Consider the following 18,157-nt stretch of genomic DNA (forward strand, 5'->3'; position numbering starts at 1 on the left):
TGGTGCCAAGGAACATCACAGAGGAATCAGACATTGTGGGAACTGTATGGAGCAGGAGTGGGGACCTATCCAAGTCTCTGCAACAACAAAGTTTCACCAGCCCAACAGTCAGTTGGCAAAGCAGCAGCAACACGTGGGGGCAAAGGACAATGTCCCGTTCATGTATCGCCAATTTACGAGGGACCAAATAGTAGCGAAGGGCTTCCACCAGTTCCTACAAGTGTAAACTCAAGTATATCTCAATAATTGGATGGTGATAATGTGATAAAAGTCGTAGCTTTAGCAAGGACGAGAATGGTCACCCGAGTAATATGTAATACCAAGGGAATGCAAGAACCAAACAGGCTAACTGCGCACTTGGATCGCACTGACTCAATGCATGATCTGTCAATATATCCTGTTGGCACAGTGAGGTTGGAGTGATTGCAGTTGCAGGTTGGTTTCATAAGCTACGTATCATCAAAACTAATCACATGAGATGCAATTGGGTTTCTTTCCAGCTGGCACCACTTATCATATATTGGACCAAAGAAAGGACATGACCTTTGATCGTGAGGTTCATATACCTCAGTTTCACCACTACAATTTTCTTACCCTGTGAAAATATTCAGCAATAAATATAGGGCTTTACGGTGCAAATAATTATACCACAACTGAATGATGTTTAAACATTGAGATTAAGTCACAACTAAGATGAAATTTCAAAAGGGAGCAGCAAATCCAAAGAGCCGAACAATTGGCCAACATATATTAATAAGAAGAAATATCCAGAATCAGCATGATATGTTTGCATTGTTAAAGCAGGATATCGCCACAATGATACTGCATAGCTTCTCCTATGAAAAGATCTAGGGCCACAATGGACCACACCTATTTAGTAGCCAACTAGGCTTCCTATCATTCGAACCTAAAGGATACAGGAGTCCAAATCAAACATAAAAGAAACTAAATCAGTCGCAGTAATATCTGACACTTTGTTTTTGCGTTACTACAGAACAATAGGATCAATAAGTGTTGAGTAAATTGGTTCCTTGTCCCTAAAAAAAAATTGAGCTTAGTTACTTGGCCCCTTTTTATTCAACTTGGTTATTTGGCTTCAAAACGAATTTCATTTGGGTTCTTGGCCCTTCCGTCCATTCCGTCTACAGCTGCAGTTAGCCAGCACATAGGGCGCGCTCAAAAAGACCAAAATACCCCTCGCGATTCCTCTTTCCATGTACCCTAGCGCGGTTTCAATCCCATGGGGATTTGGGCGCCGGCTTCAAGCACCAAACGCCACCGGCGACGGAGATGGCTGGCTCCGACGAGGTCCCGCCGGCGGATCCACCTGTGCCGGTGCCGGATCCACCACTTCCGCGACAGAGCAGGACAGCCTAGCTGGCGTCGGCACTGGCTGCCGGCCGCGCCATCTAGGGCACCGCGGGCATGGCCTCCGGCGGCGCGTGGCCGTCGGCCGTGCGAGCTGAAACAAACCGGGTTCTCATTTTTGAGATTCCGACTCCCCGTACCTTTGTGATAGTTTCTGGATCGAGCGCTATCATGTACAGTGTAATATCATTTTCATACAACGATAAAAAGAGTATAATATTTAATACTTACGTCCGAATCAACTCGGAACACGATATGGTACAAGCCCATTGGGCTAAACGACAAGCAGAAATCCTACGAAGCGGTAGCTAGGCATCAAGTCTTCACCTCCGATCTTCACCATAGGCAGCCTTGAGCAAAGCAACGCAACCCTCCAATGTAGCATCTTCATGATCGGTCTTGAGCTTCAACTTCGAATCTGCAACTAATGATTTACCCCCAAGGAATGCAACTAATGATTTACCCCCAAGGAATGGGATAGATTCACGTTACCATCCATATGCAAGCTTTAAAATGGACTATACTGGTATATAGAAATAACAAGGAAAGGCTCAAAGTTTTCCTATGCAGCAGCAGCAAGCAGAGAATATCATCATCCACGACACCTGGACTTAGGCCCTTTACTGACAGCAATTTATTTCGCCGAAACTTGATGCAAAAGATTTAATTTATTTCTCAGAATTGAATCAAATAAAATTAATTCAATTCGAAGAGCCGGAGAAATAAGTCATAAATCGAGTAGAAGATTTCCAGGAGCACTTGAGATTGAGAAGGCTGAGATAGTTAGCGGGTTGACTGTGTTAGCAGGCTGTCCGGCTTGGGCTCGAGTACAATTAGCAGGCTAGGTTAGAGTTAGAGCCTAAATTAGACGTTAGCTTAGTTCTAGCTTCAGGTTTTATATTTGAATCGCAATTCAAATATTCAAATATAAAACCACACACAATGAACAAATTGGAAACCAAATAAAATCCAAATCACACTAGCATTTAATTCGTCCTAACAATTCAAATTTAAACTTTTGAATTTTAAATCTATGAATTCAGGAAGGTCACAGGAGATAATCTTGTAGTTATCTAGCTAATTACGCACATCGCATGAAAATTTTTTGAAACCCATATTTTCGCAATAATTAACATTCTAGAAAAATCTGGGATGTTACACAAGCCAGGGAGGAGCTACGGGCATGCCCGCTGGTCACGCCAGCTAGGGCCACGGGCACCGCGAGCGACGGCACCGAGCATGTCCAGATGACCGAGGCAACTCATTAGGTGTTGTAGCATTCCATTTGGCGCCAGCGGTAAAAAAGTCATTTCATGTTGTAATTAACACCGTTAGCTTGTCATACTAATGGAAGGGTCAAAAACCCAAACGAAATTTGATTTTGTGCCAGATAACCAAGTTCAAATGAAAAGGGGCCAAAAAACTAAGCTCAACTTTTTTTAGGGCCAAGGAACCAATTTACTTTGACATGTTATCTTGCTGGAATGAAGTAAGCCAATGGTGCCTTGGGAGTTGGAATCTTGAGAAACATCATGAGATCAGTAATGGAAGCAGATCCCACTTGAAAAGTAAAGTTTAAGGACCCTTGTACACGCCGAGGTCATACCTTATGGGCAAGCACACATGCATATACATCCCCAACGAAACCAAAGTTCAGTAAAATGCTCCACATGAGAAGTTTGTTGAGCTTTTCAGACTTGTGCAGCTTTGTTGTCCCTGGATTCAGTCAATCAGTGGATTCTTAAAAACTAAACTAACATGTCTTTATAAAAGCATTATCTTACTTTCCAATGCACCATTTGGACAACATTCAATAAATTTGGGCAATAAGAAATAAGCCTACCATTCAAATTTTCAATCCTTTTTTTTATGGAAAAAAACAAAAGTGCTTTGTTTTGTTGTTGATCAAGAAAACCAAGTAGGGGGCCTTAGTCTTCTTTCACTAAAAAAACCCATACAAGTAAAACAAGTCCACGATGCAGCAATAGATAATTAGATATTGAAAATATAACCAATCAGAGCGTAGATGACGCTAACTTAAAGATTCATTACCCAGCTATAATGGCCATGCTCCTTATTCTGTTAGTAGATAACATACTCGCTAGCAAAACAGGAAAAACTCGCTGGTGAAGTATTTTCGGATAGAACATTATTAGGGACTTTTCCAGAATATTATAGCCATTTAAAGATCATTTAGGGAAAAGAGTTAAACATAAAAAGGAAAAATCTAGATACCTAAATCTAAACGATGGAACAATGATTTCCGAACCATCACTATAATGGTTTTCATTACTTTAATAAATGACTCTATCAAAATATAGCTATTGCATTAAAGAAGAAAAGATTTTTATGATTTTGTTGCTCCTGAAAATATCATGTCTATCTCCTATAAGCCATAGAGAATTGAGATTTTTCATGTCTTTCATTTCTCGTGCTCGGAATTAGAAACTTCTGGAAGGAGATCCATCATTTTGCATCACATGGCTAAGCCATGGCCATGCCTAGCAATCAAAACAGTAAAGCATCTGATAGGTAATTTCATTTGTTTTCTGAAGCCTTAGCCAAGAAAAGGATCAGATGTAGTAAAACTGGTAATATGAGGAGTTTGGGAGCCATATTATCAGGTTAAAAAGATGAATCGACAACAGATTCTTCAAATTCATTCTCATGTATTGTTTACACAAGCATATTATTCCTCAGTTCATCCTTGACTCAGATAATAGTAAGAGAACAAAAGAGGCACCCAATAATCATGTCAAACTGCACAACAGTGAGCTTGGCAACAAATGTGACAATATGCACAAATGAATATTAAGATCACAGTGGCATATTTCTGCTAACACAAGTATGCTAGATGCATCTGCACCATTTGGCATTAATAAGGCTTATATACCACCAATTTTCAAATAATTTCTGATGTCCAAGAAAATTAAAGAATGGTTTAGAAAAATGCCCTAAAACTCTTGATATACCAATTGTGGCATTTACTTGGACTAAGGACCTGTTTGGTTGGACACCATTGTTTCCAAGCTTTGCCACACTTTAAGTGTTAGCTGTTTCAAGATTTGTGCAAAATCAATTTTTAGCTAACAGAGACATGACTACTAGCTGCTTCTTTCCTGAGACCCTTTTCCACTATAACCCTCCGTGATTCATCTGATTCAGACCATTGTCTAATAGCAGAATAAAAGTTTGATATCAAGACATGAATCCTAGGATTTTGTGGGTCGACCTCTAGCATCCGCACAGCTACCTTCTTTCCTCTTACGACATCCATGTTAACTCTGCATGCGTTCAACATAGCGACATAGATGGCACTGGAACACTTATTCTGGCTTGCAGTTAAACTACAATATAGATTCCACGCCTCATCAATCTGTCCTGCACGGCCTAGCATGTCTATAAAACATGCATAGTGCTCTGGTTGTGGATCAATCCCGTACTTGCTTTTCATCAAATGTAGCATGGACCGACCTTCATCCACAAGACCACAGTGTCCACAGGCTGACAGAACCACCAGAAATGTAATAGCATTTGGCAAGACCATGGGTGCAGCTTTCTCCATCATCTTAAACAAATCTAAAGCATCCACACCATGCCCGTGGCGACTATAAGCGTCAATCATACTTGACCAGGAAACCACATTTCTGCCAGCCATCCAGTCAAACACTATCCGTGCGCCGACTGTCCTCCCACATTTTGAATACATATCAATAAGTGCATTGCATATTATGGTGTCAGAATCAAACCCACAACGAAGAGCCTTGCAATGCACCTGCATACCATAAGCCAAGTTTGCTGTCGCTGAGCAGGCTGTGAGAGCACAAGTCAGCGAAATTCCATTGAGCTCGGTCCACCTCAGCATCGAGAAAGCCTCCCTAAACCAGCCATTCTCCACGCAGCTGGAAAGAACAGCATTGTACAGTGCGGCATCCTTTGGGTACTTCGTGAGCATAAACACCCTCATGGCGTCCTCGACAAGACCGCAGCTCATGTAGAGATCAACAAGGGCCGTATCCATGATTACGTCGCCGTGGCACGAGACAACGCTCCGCGCGTGGAGCTGGCGGCCAGGGCGGAAGGCGCGCGACGCGGCGCATGCCTTGAGCATGGTGCAGAGTGTGGCGGCCGTGGGTGGGAACCCGGAGGCGGCCATGTCACGGAATGCGGCGGCTGCGGCGGTAGGGCGCGCGTGTCGGACGAGGCAGGCGAGGAGCGCGTTCCATGCGACGGCGTCCCGCGCGGGCATTTCGTCGAACAGGCGGGACGCGGCGCCTGGGAGCCCCGCGTTCGCGTAGGCGGTGAGGAGGGCAGTGGCCGGGATCGGGATGGGACTGGAGAGGGAGGAGGACTTGAGCAGGACAGCATGGACGGTGGTGGAGAGGGAGGGGTGGGAGAAGAGGAGCCGGAGCAGGGTGGACATCGGCGGCAGCCGCGGAGCGCTCCTCATTTCATCGAGAGAACGAGTCCGCCGGCGTCCCGCATAAACACAGCAGCAGAGGCTAACGGAATATACCGTGTTCATGATTAACAAAACGTGACTAGGGTATAGTGCCAGTTCTTGCAAACAACAAGTCTACTGCTCATTAATCATCTAGACCCAACAGACATATTTTCCACTTTATTTCCTGTTCATGTACATTTTGTGGTTTTGGCCACTGTAGTTTACATCTACAGTTATTTACGTTTCATACGGCAGAATAGTTTGAAGGCTCAATATAACAAAATTCATGAAATCTAGTATAACAATTGCAAAGACCAAATTCAACAATTTTGCAGGAACATGTTTTGTGATATGTATCATGTATGCGATCTATTGATACATATGGAATGGCTGAAAAGTAGATTCCATTGATTCCACAAAAATATTATTTCTTTTTTGCAATTCAATCGCTCTTTTGCGTTGCTGATGTTCTTACTGCGTTTAATTAACCAAAGCTACATCAAGCTAACTATAAAACTAATTGCACACGCCGATGCTAATTCACGAGACGAATCTATTAAGCCTAATTAATCATGAACTAATTAGATTTAATGGATTCATCTCACGAATTAGTCTCCATTTATATAATTGATTTTATAATTATACTATATTTAATATTTCTAATCGATGTGACGGGACTAAAGTTTAATTCCGCAGAACCAAACAGGCCCGAAGTCAGCAAGCTGTGGAGAGCAAGGAACTGACAGCGACAATATTTGTTTCCATTTGCGTAACCCTCATGGTGCCAACTACCATTGTCCACTCTTTAGTAGCAACAGATCTGGAACTTACTGATGAATCACCCTTCAAGTATAACACTACTTATGATCATCACCAATTCTATTTACTTGGAGGAGAAACCGGATCATAGTTTGCATAGGCGCTTGGCGCTGAGACCCCCACCGTTCCTACCATCGCTCCAGATAAATTACATGACGTCCGCTGACTGACATCCAAATTCAGGCAGGATTGGCAGTTGCTGATATCGAGGTGTTTTTATCTTTTATTGATATGAACAAATGGAACAAGGATACAACAGTAAGAGTCCTATAACTATGCAACTAATTAAATACATGCAAAATGCTATATCTTTCCTCTATACAGGAATTTTGGTGCTAGATTACTGCAGTAACGTCACATCACTTTTCGCTCCGCATGGAAATTCCATCCTGTCAGTGTCAGCTTACTACAACAACGAACAAAGAATGCGGTATTGACAGCTATTTATGTAACAGCTCATTGCAAATTGGGTGCGTCACTGTCCCTTGCTTTGCCCTCGCAAAATATCTCCAAAGCCGCCCCTCATTATGCGACCGAACCTAGTGCTCTCAGGCTGAGCCTGTGGGCTGGGCTCAGGGGCAGAGGTGGTAGCAGGGTCATGTTGCTCGCCACCTTCTTTCTTGCCAAGGAGGCTGTTCTCGCCAAAGAAACTGCTGACGGAGGATGCAATCCCAAGATGCGCCCCCATTGCCTTGCTCAGGCTTTCCAGTGTACCTCCCGACCGTTCACGGCCTATGATTTCTATTGCCTCCTTGTGTGCAGGGTCAAGAGCATCCGGATCTTTTAACAAGTTCTGTATTGATGGCAGAAGCAGATCACGTACACTTGTAGAAGGAAGATCTGCAATTACCAAGGCAAAAAATAAAATAAAAACCAGCAGAAATCAAATGGTTAATAGACTTTAGTCGCTTTCTTCCTTCTTTGCTTCCAAATTAATCCAAGGCATAGCCAAGTCAGAGTGTAATCTGACTGTATGGCTAGATTGCCCTCGTGTATGATTTGAGTGGTAGTAGGGAAGCTGGAAAATCCTCAACTACAGCGCTAGTTACTGGAAACTGATTTGAATTGTATTCAAAAACCAAAGTGTTACCATTTCCATGAAATATGTTACCATATTGTCCACCTACACTTATCATCAAATTTTTAACACGATGAAGCAAAATATAGTCTAAAGCGACAGCATACATATATAAATCTATTTTTAGGATCATGGCTTATTTTCCCCTCTGATGTAGAAATATGTTATTATTGTTAGACAACAAATGAATTTTGTTATTCCAAACTGCTACCATTAGCATGCTACTAATCTGTAACTACAGGCATGGTGCTGCATATTTTAATCTGTACAAATGAAACCAAAGCATATTTTCTAACAGAGCTATTCAATTTGTGAAGGATGGCAAGATTTGTTCAAAATATTATTGAACTGTGCACATAATGAACTAACCAGAGGTTAGGAAACTGCAGGGTTACAGTTTTCCAACATGCACTTTTCAAGGTTAAAGAAAGCTTTTTACTTATATTCCTAACTTCCATTATGCAAAAGAATTTGATAATTGAAATTTGAGACCAAGCGACTGCTTTTTGTGCCAGAAACCAACCCAGTTTTCCATCGTAAGAGTTCTTTCTGGTTATGTGTAATATCGAGGGTGAAAACTGGAACGAGCAGATTCTAGTTTCTAGCCCTCTATCTAAACCATGGAATTAACAATGCCAAAGATGATTCTGGCAGACTTGAAATGCAGTTTTGGTATGTATAGTAAGGGTAAGGGGCGGAATGCTATATTCAGGTCACTAGGTCAGACCAACCTGTAGCATCCAGAGCCCGCAGCGCTTCACAGTATACATTTGCTCTGTCACGACGCCGTTCAATATCATCACCGGAAGGTGTGATGCTCGTCAGCTTAAATATCTTGGTTAAAAGATGTACGTCATGTCAAAGAAAACAGAAAGCAAATGGATAAAAAGGATGTCTGAACACAGAGGCAAGCTAAAGATCATGCAAAACTTGAGTCAAGATGTAAACATGGAATTCACAGAGAAGGATATATTCACGTAGCCTATCAGTTGAATGAGGCACGGCCACTGCAAGTGCACGAATAACAGAAATAGTAGCTTCATGTGATCCATCTTCAAGAAAAGCATCCATTTGAATGCGTATCTTCTCAACAACCTGACAAAGCATAGTTAAGAACCAAACGAAATACACAAAGTATGTAAGGTTTGAACAAAAGAAAATAAGAATCATTCTTTACCATGTCATTTTTGAAGTGCTGAGCAACAGCTCCAAATGCATCTATACTAGCATATTTTACTGTCAAGGTTTGATCAGAGCCAAGAGTAATAAGTGCTGGCAAAATATGAGTTGATGCAACTTTCACATCAACATAGGGTACCTGTGTTTTAAAGCAAATAGAATATGATAAAAAACAGTGAAGATCATTGAATCATTCATGTACAGGAAAACTTACAAGTGCTTTCAGTAGAGCAGTAGCATTTATTTTTAGGGTGGTATCTGAGCTCACAACCATCTCCCACAAAATATTGAAGATGACTCCATGGTGCTCCACAAATAAGCTACAACCATAAATCGTCAGATCCATGAAAAAAGCATGTGCAGCAACATGTTTTTGATTAATCCAATTACTCACCAAAGAAACCGAACTGTGTTAATGATCTCTGTAGTATGATGCATAGAAAATGAACCATCCTTGGTGTTTTTGATAAGTACTTTTCTCAGATATTCTTCTAACTGTTCATGACTGGAAGGAGAACCCAAAATACCAGACAACAACAATGGGAAGACACACATGATCGCAAGTTTTTCAGCAGTCGAAGTTTTTGGACGCAAGCCTGTAATACAATCAATACAAAGGTATGACCAAAGCAACTATATCAAACTGCCTCAACTTTTAAGTAGATGGGTTCTTACCACGAATTTTTGGCTGGATTGACAGAGGAAAATAGGTAAAATCACCACTATCAATATCACCAGCTGCTACAAGAAATATTGGTAGCATAATGTGCTCCAAATAATCTTTGCCGTAGCGCCCAGATACTTCCAAGAGGTACTAAAATTATCAGGAAATGATTGATCAGAACTAAACCTGATGATAATCCCATGTGTATGGGAGGTGTGGTTGCTAGATTTTACCTTCGTGATAATGGTTCTTAAGTTATCCTCTTTCACGGGCAACAAGCAGGCAAGCTTGATCAAATCGGGAAGGCAATCAGTGTGCATCCACTCAAATGTTGACCACTCAGAATCACCTCTGTCAAGTTTCCCAAGATGTGGTAAATCAGTGAATGAATTTATTTATTGTTCACCAAATGGTCTATTGCATAATTCTTATTTAGAATAGTTAAAAGATAAGATCAAAATGGAGAACTTACGTTGAATATAGTTTTAGGCAGGATGCTGAGAAGAAGTTTTCTGGTGTAGAGCTTGTTGGATCAACTGATGCAAAGGGACAAGTCTCTATAGCTTTCTGATGAATAAATGGTAGCAACTCAGTCAACATTCGAAGGAGGACATCAATGTTCCAGCGCTCTTGTTCTCCTAAAACACGAAGATGAGAGTCTATTGTACCTTCAACCCCCGAAATAGGTGGACACCGCTGAAAAAGGTAACAGGTTATAAGGATACATAGCATTAATAGAAAATAGAAAGTTCCCAATATTCATGAGCAAGCATACCTGAGCAGATGCCAGGATATGAGCCAATAGCACTCTTGATATCTGATCCAGTTTACCTCCCCACCTTACTACAGCAGGAACAAGTTCCTTGAGTGTGACTTCCACAACCACCCCAGAGGGGTCGCAGACCAATTGGAACATTAGCTCCTCAACCTAGCAAAAGAAAGCAAAGGGAACCAGAGAACTTATGAATACTAATATTGCCTTCAGTAATGTGCAACTCTCCAAGCTCTCAATTCTGAACTAAACAAATGTCCTATCCTGCTCCACAGCTTAATAATTCTGTGAAATCAAATTTGTACTTATTACTGATTACAAGCATAAGTGAGGCCAACCTTGTAATACTTGTCCAGGTTCGGAAAAAAAGGAAGAAGCAATGCCAGGTTATGTGTTGCAGCTTCCCTTACAACCGTTGCAGCATCTTCGACGAGTTGTTGCACAATAGATAAAATGAGGGAATCCCGTATCTCTGGGCGAACATAAACAGCAAGTTCTCCACACGATTGAGCAACAAGCAATCTACGTTCCTCATATTGGTGATTTATCTAAACACCGATAGATTAATAAATGTAAGATCATGCGCTAAAGAAAGCTAGAAAATCTATCACAAAATGTAAAATACCTGTTCCCAACATTGTGGAAGTAGCTCAGTTTCTGTCCTCATCTCACCAACGCTCTTAGCCAACTCTACACAAGCCTGAAGCCACATGACAAGGAAAATAGGTATAAATACAAAAAAAATGATGCTACAATTTATACACTCAGAGCAGCATACATCCATTATGATGCGTCTTTGTTGTCCATCAGGCCGTTTTATCAGGTTGAATAATGTATGGGTCAAGGAATCCCGTACATCGCTATCTGGATGCTTTTCTATTGAACATATGATCAATGGAAGAAGTTCCTGTAACCATGTAGAATTATGTAACATTAGTTGTACTTAAATGAAGATGGATTCAAACTACAAAGGTTACAAATAAACCTCACGATGGTTTATGAGCACATAAGGAACAATCTTCGGAAGTGCATCTGAAACTATCTTTATAGTCTCCAAAGCCTACAGGAATGAATAAGAACATCGTAATGAGTCCAATAGAAGTAAACGAGCGTGCTTTATAGACAAAGCAGAATTACTAGGATACTAACCATCTTATCTGAAGATTTTTGTTTGCTTGGGCTCTCTAATTTATCAGTAGATAAATACACAGATATCCCGTCGGAATTCGCCTGGCTTTTACCAATCATGGAAACTCCATGCAGATCACTATTAGAAGTTGCATTTTCCGATGAGATATTCAACACAGATTTATCTTCTTCTGAAGTACCATAGCCGCCATTCTCATCAGTTGAGCAAGAAACTGGAGCTTCTGAAACCGAGGGAACTTCAGCACTATTTTCTATCACTTGGCGATCTTTCTGTGTATCCTCAGTTAGATTCACTGCTGATGCTAGCTTATTTGTTATGGATTCTGATCCTTTTGAGTCTCCATCTTTATTATTCAACGATGCTGATTCTCCCATAGAGTTAGCAATGGAATGAGACTCCAGACCATCACTATTTCCAACAAATAATTGTTTGTTTGATTGAGCCCCTTCAATGTACATCTTAAGGGATGTAATTTCAGCTCTGCAGTCGTTCAGCTCTTTCCTTTGGACATCCAGTGACTGCCTCAAGTCTTGAACCTTAAATCATATGAAGGTTAGGAAAGTTCAAAAAACTTAGGGTGTGTTTGGTTGGGCTGTGGCTGCGAAAAAAAACTGTTGTGGGTTGTGAGCTGTGGAAAAAGCTGCTGTGAGCTGTGAGCTGTGAGAAAGCTGAAAACTGTTTGGCTGGAACAGCTATGAAACTGTAGGTTTGCTGGAAAATGTCTATAATGCCCCTAAAGTGCTGAGAGACTGTTGATATTCAAATTGATTGTAAATCATTGGTTTGTTCACTAATTCGCATGCAAATTACCATTTTAGGAAGGAAATGTTATTATTTTTTAATTTTTGCATTCACCATTTTAGGCTTGAGATAATGTTGATATGCAAATTGATCGCATGCAAAATGATTAATGAATATAAGATTAACCAATAATATTTTTTTTAATTTTCTTTCTCCGTTTACTTTCTTATTCATTCCCCTTTCTATTTTCTCTATCATGCTCTCTCTCCCATCCACTTTCGCCCAACTAGCACGGCAACGGCAGGGCCGAAGGCTCACAACGGTGAGCAGGTGGGTACGGCGAACTCTGCGTGGCGGCCGGCAAGCTGCAGGCCAAGTGCGGGCGGAGCATGCATTGTCGCGGCAGGGGCGGCGAATGGCGCTGGCTACGGCGTCAAATCCCGCTGCCGTCTGATGTCCACTGGCATGCATGGATTCTTGCCATCAATTCACTCTACAAGGCATTGATTCATGCATGGATTCTTGCCAACAGTTCACTCTACCAGGCATTGATTCATGCATGGATTCTTGCCATCAGTTCACTCTACCAGGCATCGATTCATGCAATCAGCCTTCGATTTCAACCATGCGACAATCGATTCATGTTGCTGGGCATCGGATTTCGGCCACCACATTTCATTTTCCATCGATGGGCGGCGCGTGGCCTCGCTCTACTCCCCGGCCCGGACGATGGCGGCGCGCCTCTCCTGGTCCGCCAGGGCCCCAAGCGCAGATCTCGCGCTGCCGCCGTCGGACCCCGCGGCCGCCGCCTCGCCGTCCTCCTTGAGCTCGCCGGGCTGCAGATCCAGGCGGGGAGGGAGCCAGGGCTGGGGAGGAGGAGGAGTGGGGGAGGGGTGCCGGCGGAGGTGGGGAGGGGCGCTGGCGGCGTTGGGGAGGAGCGCCTCCGCGGGCTCGATGGGAGGAGGCGGAGGGGCCCCGCCGCTGGAGGACAGTGCTGCGTCGGGGGAGTGAGCGAGAGAGGTGTAGGGGGAAAGAAAGAACGAACTGGTACGCTCATAAGCAGTTGCATTGCTGGTAATTTCGCTGAAAGGTTCGCCCTCACAGCCGCTAAAAGCACCCCAAGAGTGGCTGTGGAAAATGAATTACGGAAAAGCAGCTTCTGTGCAAGCACCTAGGAGGAAGCAACTCCCTTTGGTTTGGCTTTTGGCTTATTTTGGAAGCCAAAGCACCTTCACAGCTGAACCAAAGCTGAACCAAAGGGACCCTTATACTAAGGATCATCTGGATCATCATTTCTAAGAGAATATTACCATTTTCTCCTTCTCTTTTATATCCTTGTGTGCAGCTTCCAAAGACTTCCTCAAAGCAGCAACCTGACTATTAGCTGATTCCCTGCTCTTCGTCAAGGAGTCCTTTTCGGCATTGAGTCGCTCATTGTCCTTAAGTAATGTTTCATTTTCCTGAAGTATGGATATTTTTTCCTGCAATACGTTACAGAATTGAACGACCCTGTTTAGAAGTTCTAGATTTCCAAGTGAAAGCACAAGATAAAGTAAAGCTTGAACTTTTAAAGTGACAAGGAAAAAGGTGGAACAGAAGTACAGAACTATGCCATGAACTTTGTCCTAGTCCAACGTATCAAATGGTAAAGGTTTTTGCTGATCGATTCTTAAATGTTTTATTCAAAATCTGTAATAAGGCATCAAGGTTTCCTATCAATAGCAGGAGGTTTCATGAAACAGGAAAGAGAAAATATCCAGTGCATTATTTATATTTTTCCGTGGTTGTATATGATACTATATAATGCACCAATCTGTAGTTTGAAATAAGATTCAAATTGATGTAAAAAATTACCTCTGCAGCCTCTGCAGTAGATGAAAGGTACTGATAGTAATAACGGCGAAGGGCATCAGGAACACAAGCTGCACTGTTTGGCCAGACATCAAGGTCTTGATCAGGAACCTGCAATAAGATGATTGAGAGTACAAGTCATTGATAAGGAAATACTCCCTCTGTTCAGAAATATTTTATTTTTTAATTAGAGTGATCAAATCAAATTTCATTAACTTCCGCCTCCAATATACATAGAACTGTTTTCATTGGTCAAATCAAAATAGCGTCCTTACTCGCTAATTTTTTTTATAAAAGATACGAGTATAACAGTGCAAAATATCAATGTCCATTTTAAGAAAAAAAATAACAAGCTGGTAAACATTAACGTAAGTAGTATAAGGAAAAAATGCACTACATAGATAATACAGACCTCCTCAATGAATGTCATGGCTGCAAGTCGATACCCTGCCAAAAGCAAGTATTCTTTTACAGCACAGTTAAGATCTTTTCGTTCATTATCCTTTAGAGGGCCCAATGCTGAAATTTTCACATCCCGTTTGTCTTGCTGGCTAATGGATCCTTCCCATGTAGAAGCACCCAAAAGGACCCCTGTATGCCGAATTTGTGAATCATGTCAAGCAAATTCAAAATGATCACTGATCTGCTTATGAACCTCATAACACAAATGAATATAAGAGCATCTTATTAGTTGGAATATTGACTTTCTTTATATTAAAAACATTTTTATATCAGAGTTCTCTGGTAAGATATCAAATATCACTCGAGTATGGTTATGGGCACAGTGACCAAAACAAATACTGTCTGCTCAGTTTAGTTTTGTTGATTGAAAATACTCAAATAGACACCTTAATCACAAGGCGTATAAAATGCAAGCCTTTAATCTGTTTCCATGGTATTTTCACACTGAACCCTATAGCTTCCATATTTCCATGCAACAAGCGAAGTCTATTCTTGTGCAGGTGTCACATTCCACTCAAAGTGACATAAAGGTGCACAAAACAGGAAGGAAATCTGAACCCAAAACACTAATCCCAAAACTGGTTGCTTTTGTTCAGCACTACAGCATAAAAAGGTACAGAATACTGCAATGTCATCTATCACATTAGCCATAATTTCAAGCTCACAAACCATTTGAATCTTCAGGAGATGATTCTTTTTGCTTTCGTAACTCAAGCTTCAACTGTGAAAGGTCTTCTTTGGCTAGTCGCAGATCATACTCTGCGAGCGCCAATTTTTCTTGTGCTGCTACTTTCTCTTCTAACAAACTCTGTGGATCAGCACCTGTCAACGCAAACATATATTCAATCACTCAATCCTCTAATAAAGCAGGTACCTTGCAAGCAACTGAGAAAAAATTAGGTGCCTGGACGCCCAAAAAAACTTAACTAATTAAGCCAAGTAAATAGGATAGTTGAATATTACCAAGAGCCAGTCAAGCAACTAGTTACAACTTACACTTATCTAATTCTAGCCAACTGTTTATTTTATTGAAAGACTAAAACCATGAAGCCTATATATTTTGTAATTAATTATCAAAGTCACTGGATTTTATCCAATTGACAAAATGCCACTCAAAAACACATGCCCCATATATTTTTGTGGTGTTGTCTCCTTTCTCATACCTACTAAGTAGGATCTGCTTGTCATCAGAGCTAACACAATAGAAAGCATATGTGCTGCTGTTCTACAGATGGCATGGCCTTATCTGTGCTTTTTTTTCTCGAACATGCAGGAGAGCTGCGTATCTTTGTATTAAGAGAGAAAGAGTGGTCTAATTACAAGAAAAATCATTCCTCACCTTGGACCAGAGTGAGGAACGTACTGTTCTAAGTGAGACTATTACAAAAACACACACACACAAAGGACCAGACCAACAAGACCAAAACACTAAGCTTGCATCGCCCCCATTTCAAGGCATAGGGCAGTAAGCCCCTTTTTTTTCCTCGAATACACAGGAGAGCTGCGTATCATTGCATTAAGAAAGAAGGGCAGCAAGCCCCTTGACCCAGAAAATTGCCATAGTTGGGATTCATCTTTAAAAACTTGAATTGCAATCTGCAGATTTGGAGCCAACCCATCAAAAACACAAGCATTCCTATGCTTCCATAGGATCCAGGCTCCAAGGATGCATAAGGAATTAAAACCTTTCCTGTGTTGCTTCTGAAGCCTCTTCTCTGATCTTTTCCACCATTCAGCAAAGGAACTGGCACTGCTGGTGGGCGTCAAGTTAGCCAAGTTTAAGGGCTGCAGAATAGCGAACCAGAATTGTCTTGCAAAAACACAAGAAGTAAGGATGTGCCGGACCATTTCTTCCTCTTGGTCACAGAGTGGGCAGCGCTCCAGATGTGGAGGACCTCTTTTTTTGCAGACGATCTGCAGTCCAGCAGCGATTCCGAATGGCCAGCCAAACAAAGGTCTTGCATTTCCCCGGAGCCCATGATTTCCAGAGTTTCTTCCACGGTTCGAAAGTGATGGAGCGAACAAAATAATTTCTGTAAGCTGATCTAGTTGAAAATAGTCCTGAGGCCTCGGGTCTGCAGCGATGAATGTCTTCTGTGTTGCTCAGGCTAACAATGTTTCCCATAGCTCAAGGTATTCTGCTAGACCGAGCCAACCGAGTTTACTTCTAATGTCTGTCACCCATGTCTGCTCCTACAGCGCCTCACTTACAGTTATCCGTTTTCTAACTCTCAAGGGTACACAGTGAACCCATATCTGTGTTTGCAATTGAATGAATGTGAATCAGTTTAAAAAGAACAAAAGAACACTAGAGAAGCCATCATAAAAGTTAGAATCTTGACATATATATTCCTAGGGGTGGTAATGGATCATGGCTCTTATGCCTCCTTCACAATCCAACTTGGCCTTAATTAATTTTAGTTCAAAAATATGTAGTATTTTGGCCCGGCCTTTATTGAGCCCGATCCTTAAAATTCTTAGCCTAAATCATTGAGGCCTTTACCACCCTATTGCTGCCCCTAATTTTTCTTTCAACAGCCTCCGTTCCCTTGAAGGTTCATTTTTTGTACTTCTCCACCTGATAGAAGTTGTTAATACGAATACATACAGCACTGCGGATAACAGCCATGGATATGCCAACCAAAAGTCTGTCAAAATGCCAGTTGAGCACCACAATACTACACCAACTGAACAGAGCTGTACCATCACCAATGCAACACCGCGCAAAGGAAAAGGGACAGAGTGGAACAGAGTTCGATTTCGAATCGGATTACGGAGAGGCGAAGCTGGGTGGACCCGCACGTCAGAGAGAAAGAAGGGCGCAATTACAAAGTAGGCAGCACTGGCGCACACGATCCCTCGAGATCCAGCCAGCGAGCCACCGGACCACCGTGTGAGCGCCGCAGCGTGAGGCCAAGCGCGGTGCGAGACGGGGAAATGGGATGCGTGGAACGTACCTGGTGGGGCGGAGGATGCGTGCGCGACGAGGTCCGGCGGGAAGAGCGCCGGGTCGGAGAAGAAGGCGCGGAGGCGGAGCGCGTGCGCGTGGCGTCCGTCCTCCTGCAGCTCCTGCAGCAGCTCGAGCGCCGTGAGATGGTACCGCTCCTCCAGCAGGAAGTTCACCACGCAGTTGCACAGCGACGCCCACCGCTCGTCCGCGCCGCCGCCGCCCGCCGCCTCCATCCTTCTCAGGATCCGGCGGGGGACTACCTCGATCGCGGGGGAGCTCGCCGGGCGTCGTTGCGTGGCATGTAGCCGCGGTGGGAGGCAGATCTCGCGCGGGCGACTCGAGGCCGGTGGCAAGGAATGGGGAAGGGGACGGTGATTTGGGAAGAAGCGTCGGGGAGGGAACGGACGGAGGGGATCGAGGCGCGCGCAAACGCCTGATTCGGATGCCATGTGGCCTGCGCGTGGCACCAGAAGGCCTGCCTCGTTAGGGAATGAATGCGGGAACGGGAAAATCCTGCACCCACCGACAGATTTTACCGATCGAATACCGTATTTTTAAAAAATGAAATCAGAAAAAAATCCGGAAAAATTCGGCGAAATCGGGATCGAATTAGCGGATCCTTTTTTTCTCGGTATAATCCCGTCGGTATTCCCGAATTAGAGAGGTTCTTAGCAGATCA

The 18,157-nt window shown here is 42.7% G+C and overlaps 2 protein-coding genes across 3 annotated transcripts; both read right to left on the minus strand.

Annotated features, from left to right (window-relative positions):
• Positions 1–4,112: 4,112 nt before the first annotated feature.
• LOC112895119 (pentatricopeptide repeat-containing protein At5g66500, mitochondrial-like) lies at positions 4,113–5,852 on the minus strand. Its single transcript, XM_025962999.1, has one exon. It carries the CDS (start codon positions 5,816–5,818, stop codon positions 4,451–4,453), a length of 1,368 nt encoding a protein of 455 aa, XP_025818784.1. The 5' UTR covers positions 5,819–5,852; the 3' UTR covers positions 4,113–4,450.
• Positions 5,853–6,820: 968 nt separating this feature from the next.
• On the minus strand, positions 6,821–17,911 carry LOC112893440 (lisH domain and HEAT repeat-containing protein KIAA1468 homolog). 2 transcript variants are annotated; one of them, XM_025960769.1, is made up of 20 exons: positions 17,486–17,898; positions 15,198–15,350; positions 14,479–14,657; positions 14,070–14,177; positions 13,526–13,696; positions 11,474–12,010; positions 11,310–11,384; positions 11,103–11,231; positions 10,950–11,024; positions 10,663–10,872; positions 10,328–10,480; positions 10,025–10,248; positions 9,786–9,903; positions 9,564–9,702; positions 9,283–9,484; positions 9,103–9,208; positions 8,887–9,027; positions 8,681–8,804; positions 8,441–8,557; positions 6,821–7,471 (listed from the first exon to the last, which is right to left on the minus strand). In XM_025960769.1, the coding sequence occupies exons 1-20, from the start codon at positions 17,709–17,711 to the stop codon at positions 7,107–7,109; spliced, it is 3,552 nt and encodes a 1,183-aa protein (XP_025816554.1). In that variant the 5' UTR covers positions 17,712–17,898; the 3' UTR covers positions 6,821–7,106. The 2 variants fall into 2 exon arrangements, 1 of the variants encoding a protein (XP_025816554.1); XR_003228816.1 differs by lacking the exon at positions 6,821–7,471 and having other exon boundaries at positions 8,887–8,945; positions 17,486–17,911.
• Between the last annotated feature and the right edge of the window lie 246 nt (positions 17,912–18,157).

The sequence above is a fragment of the Panicum hallii genome, chromosome 5 (assembly GCF_002211085.1).
Source record: "Panicum hallii strain FIL2 chromosome 5, PHallii_v3.1, whole genome shotgun sequence".
NCBI classification, from domain to species: Eukaryota; Viridiplantae; Streptophyta; class Magnoliopsida; order Poales; family Poaceae; genus Panicum; species Panicum hallii.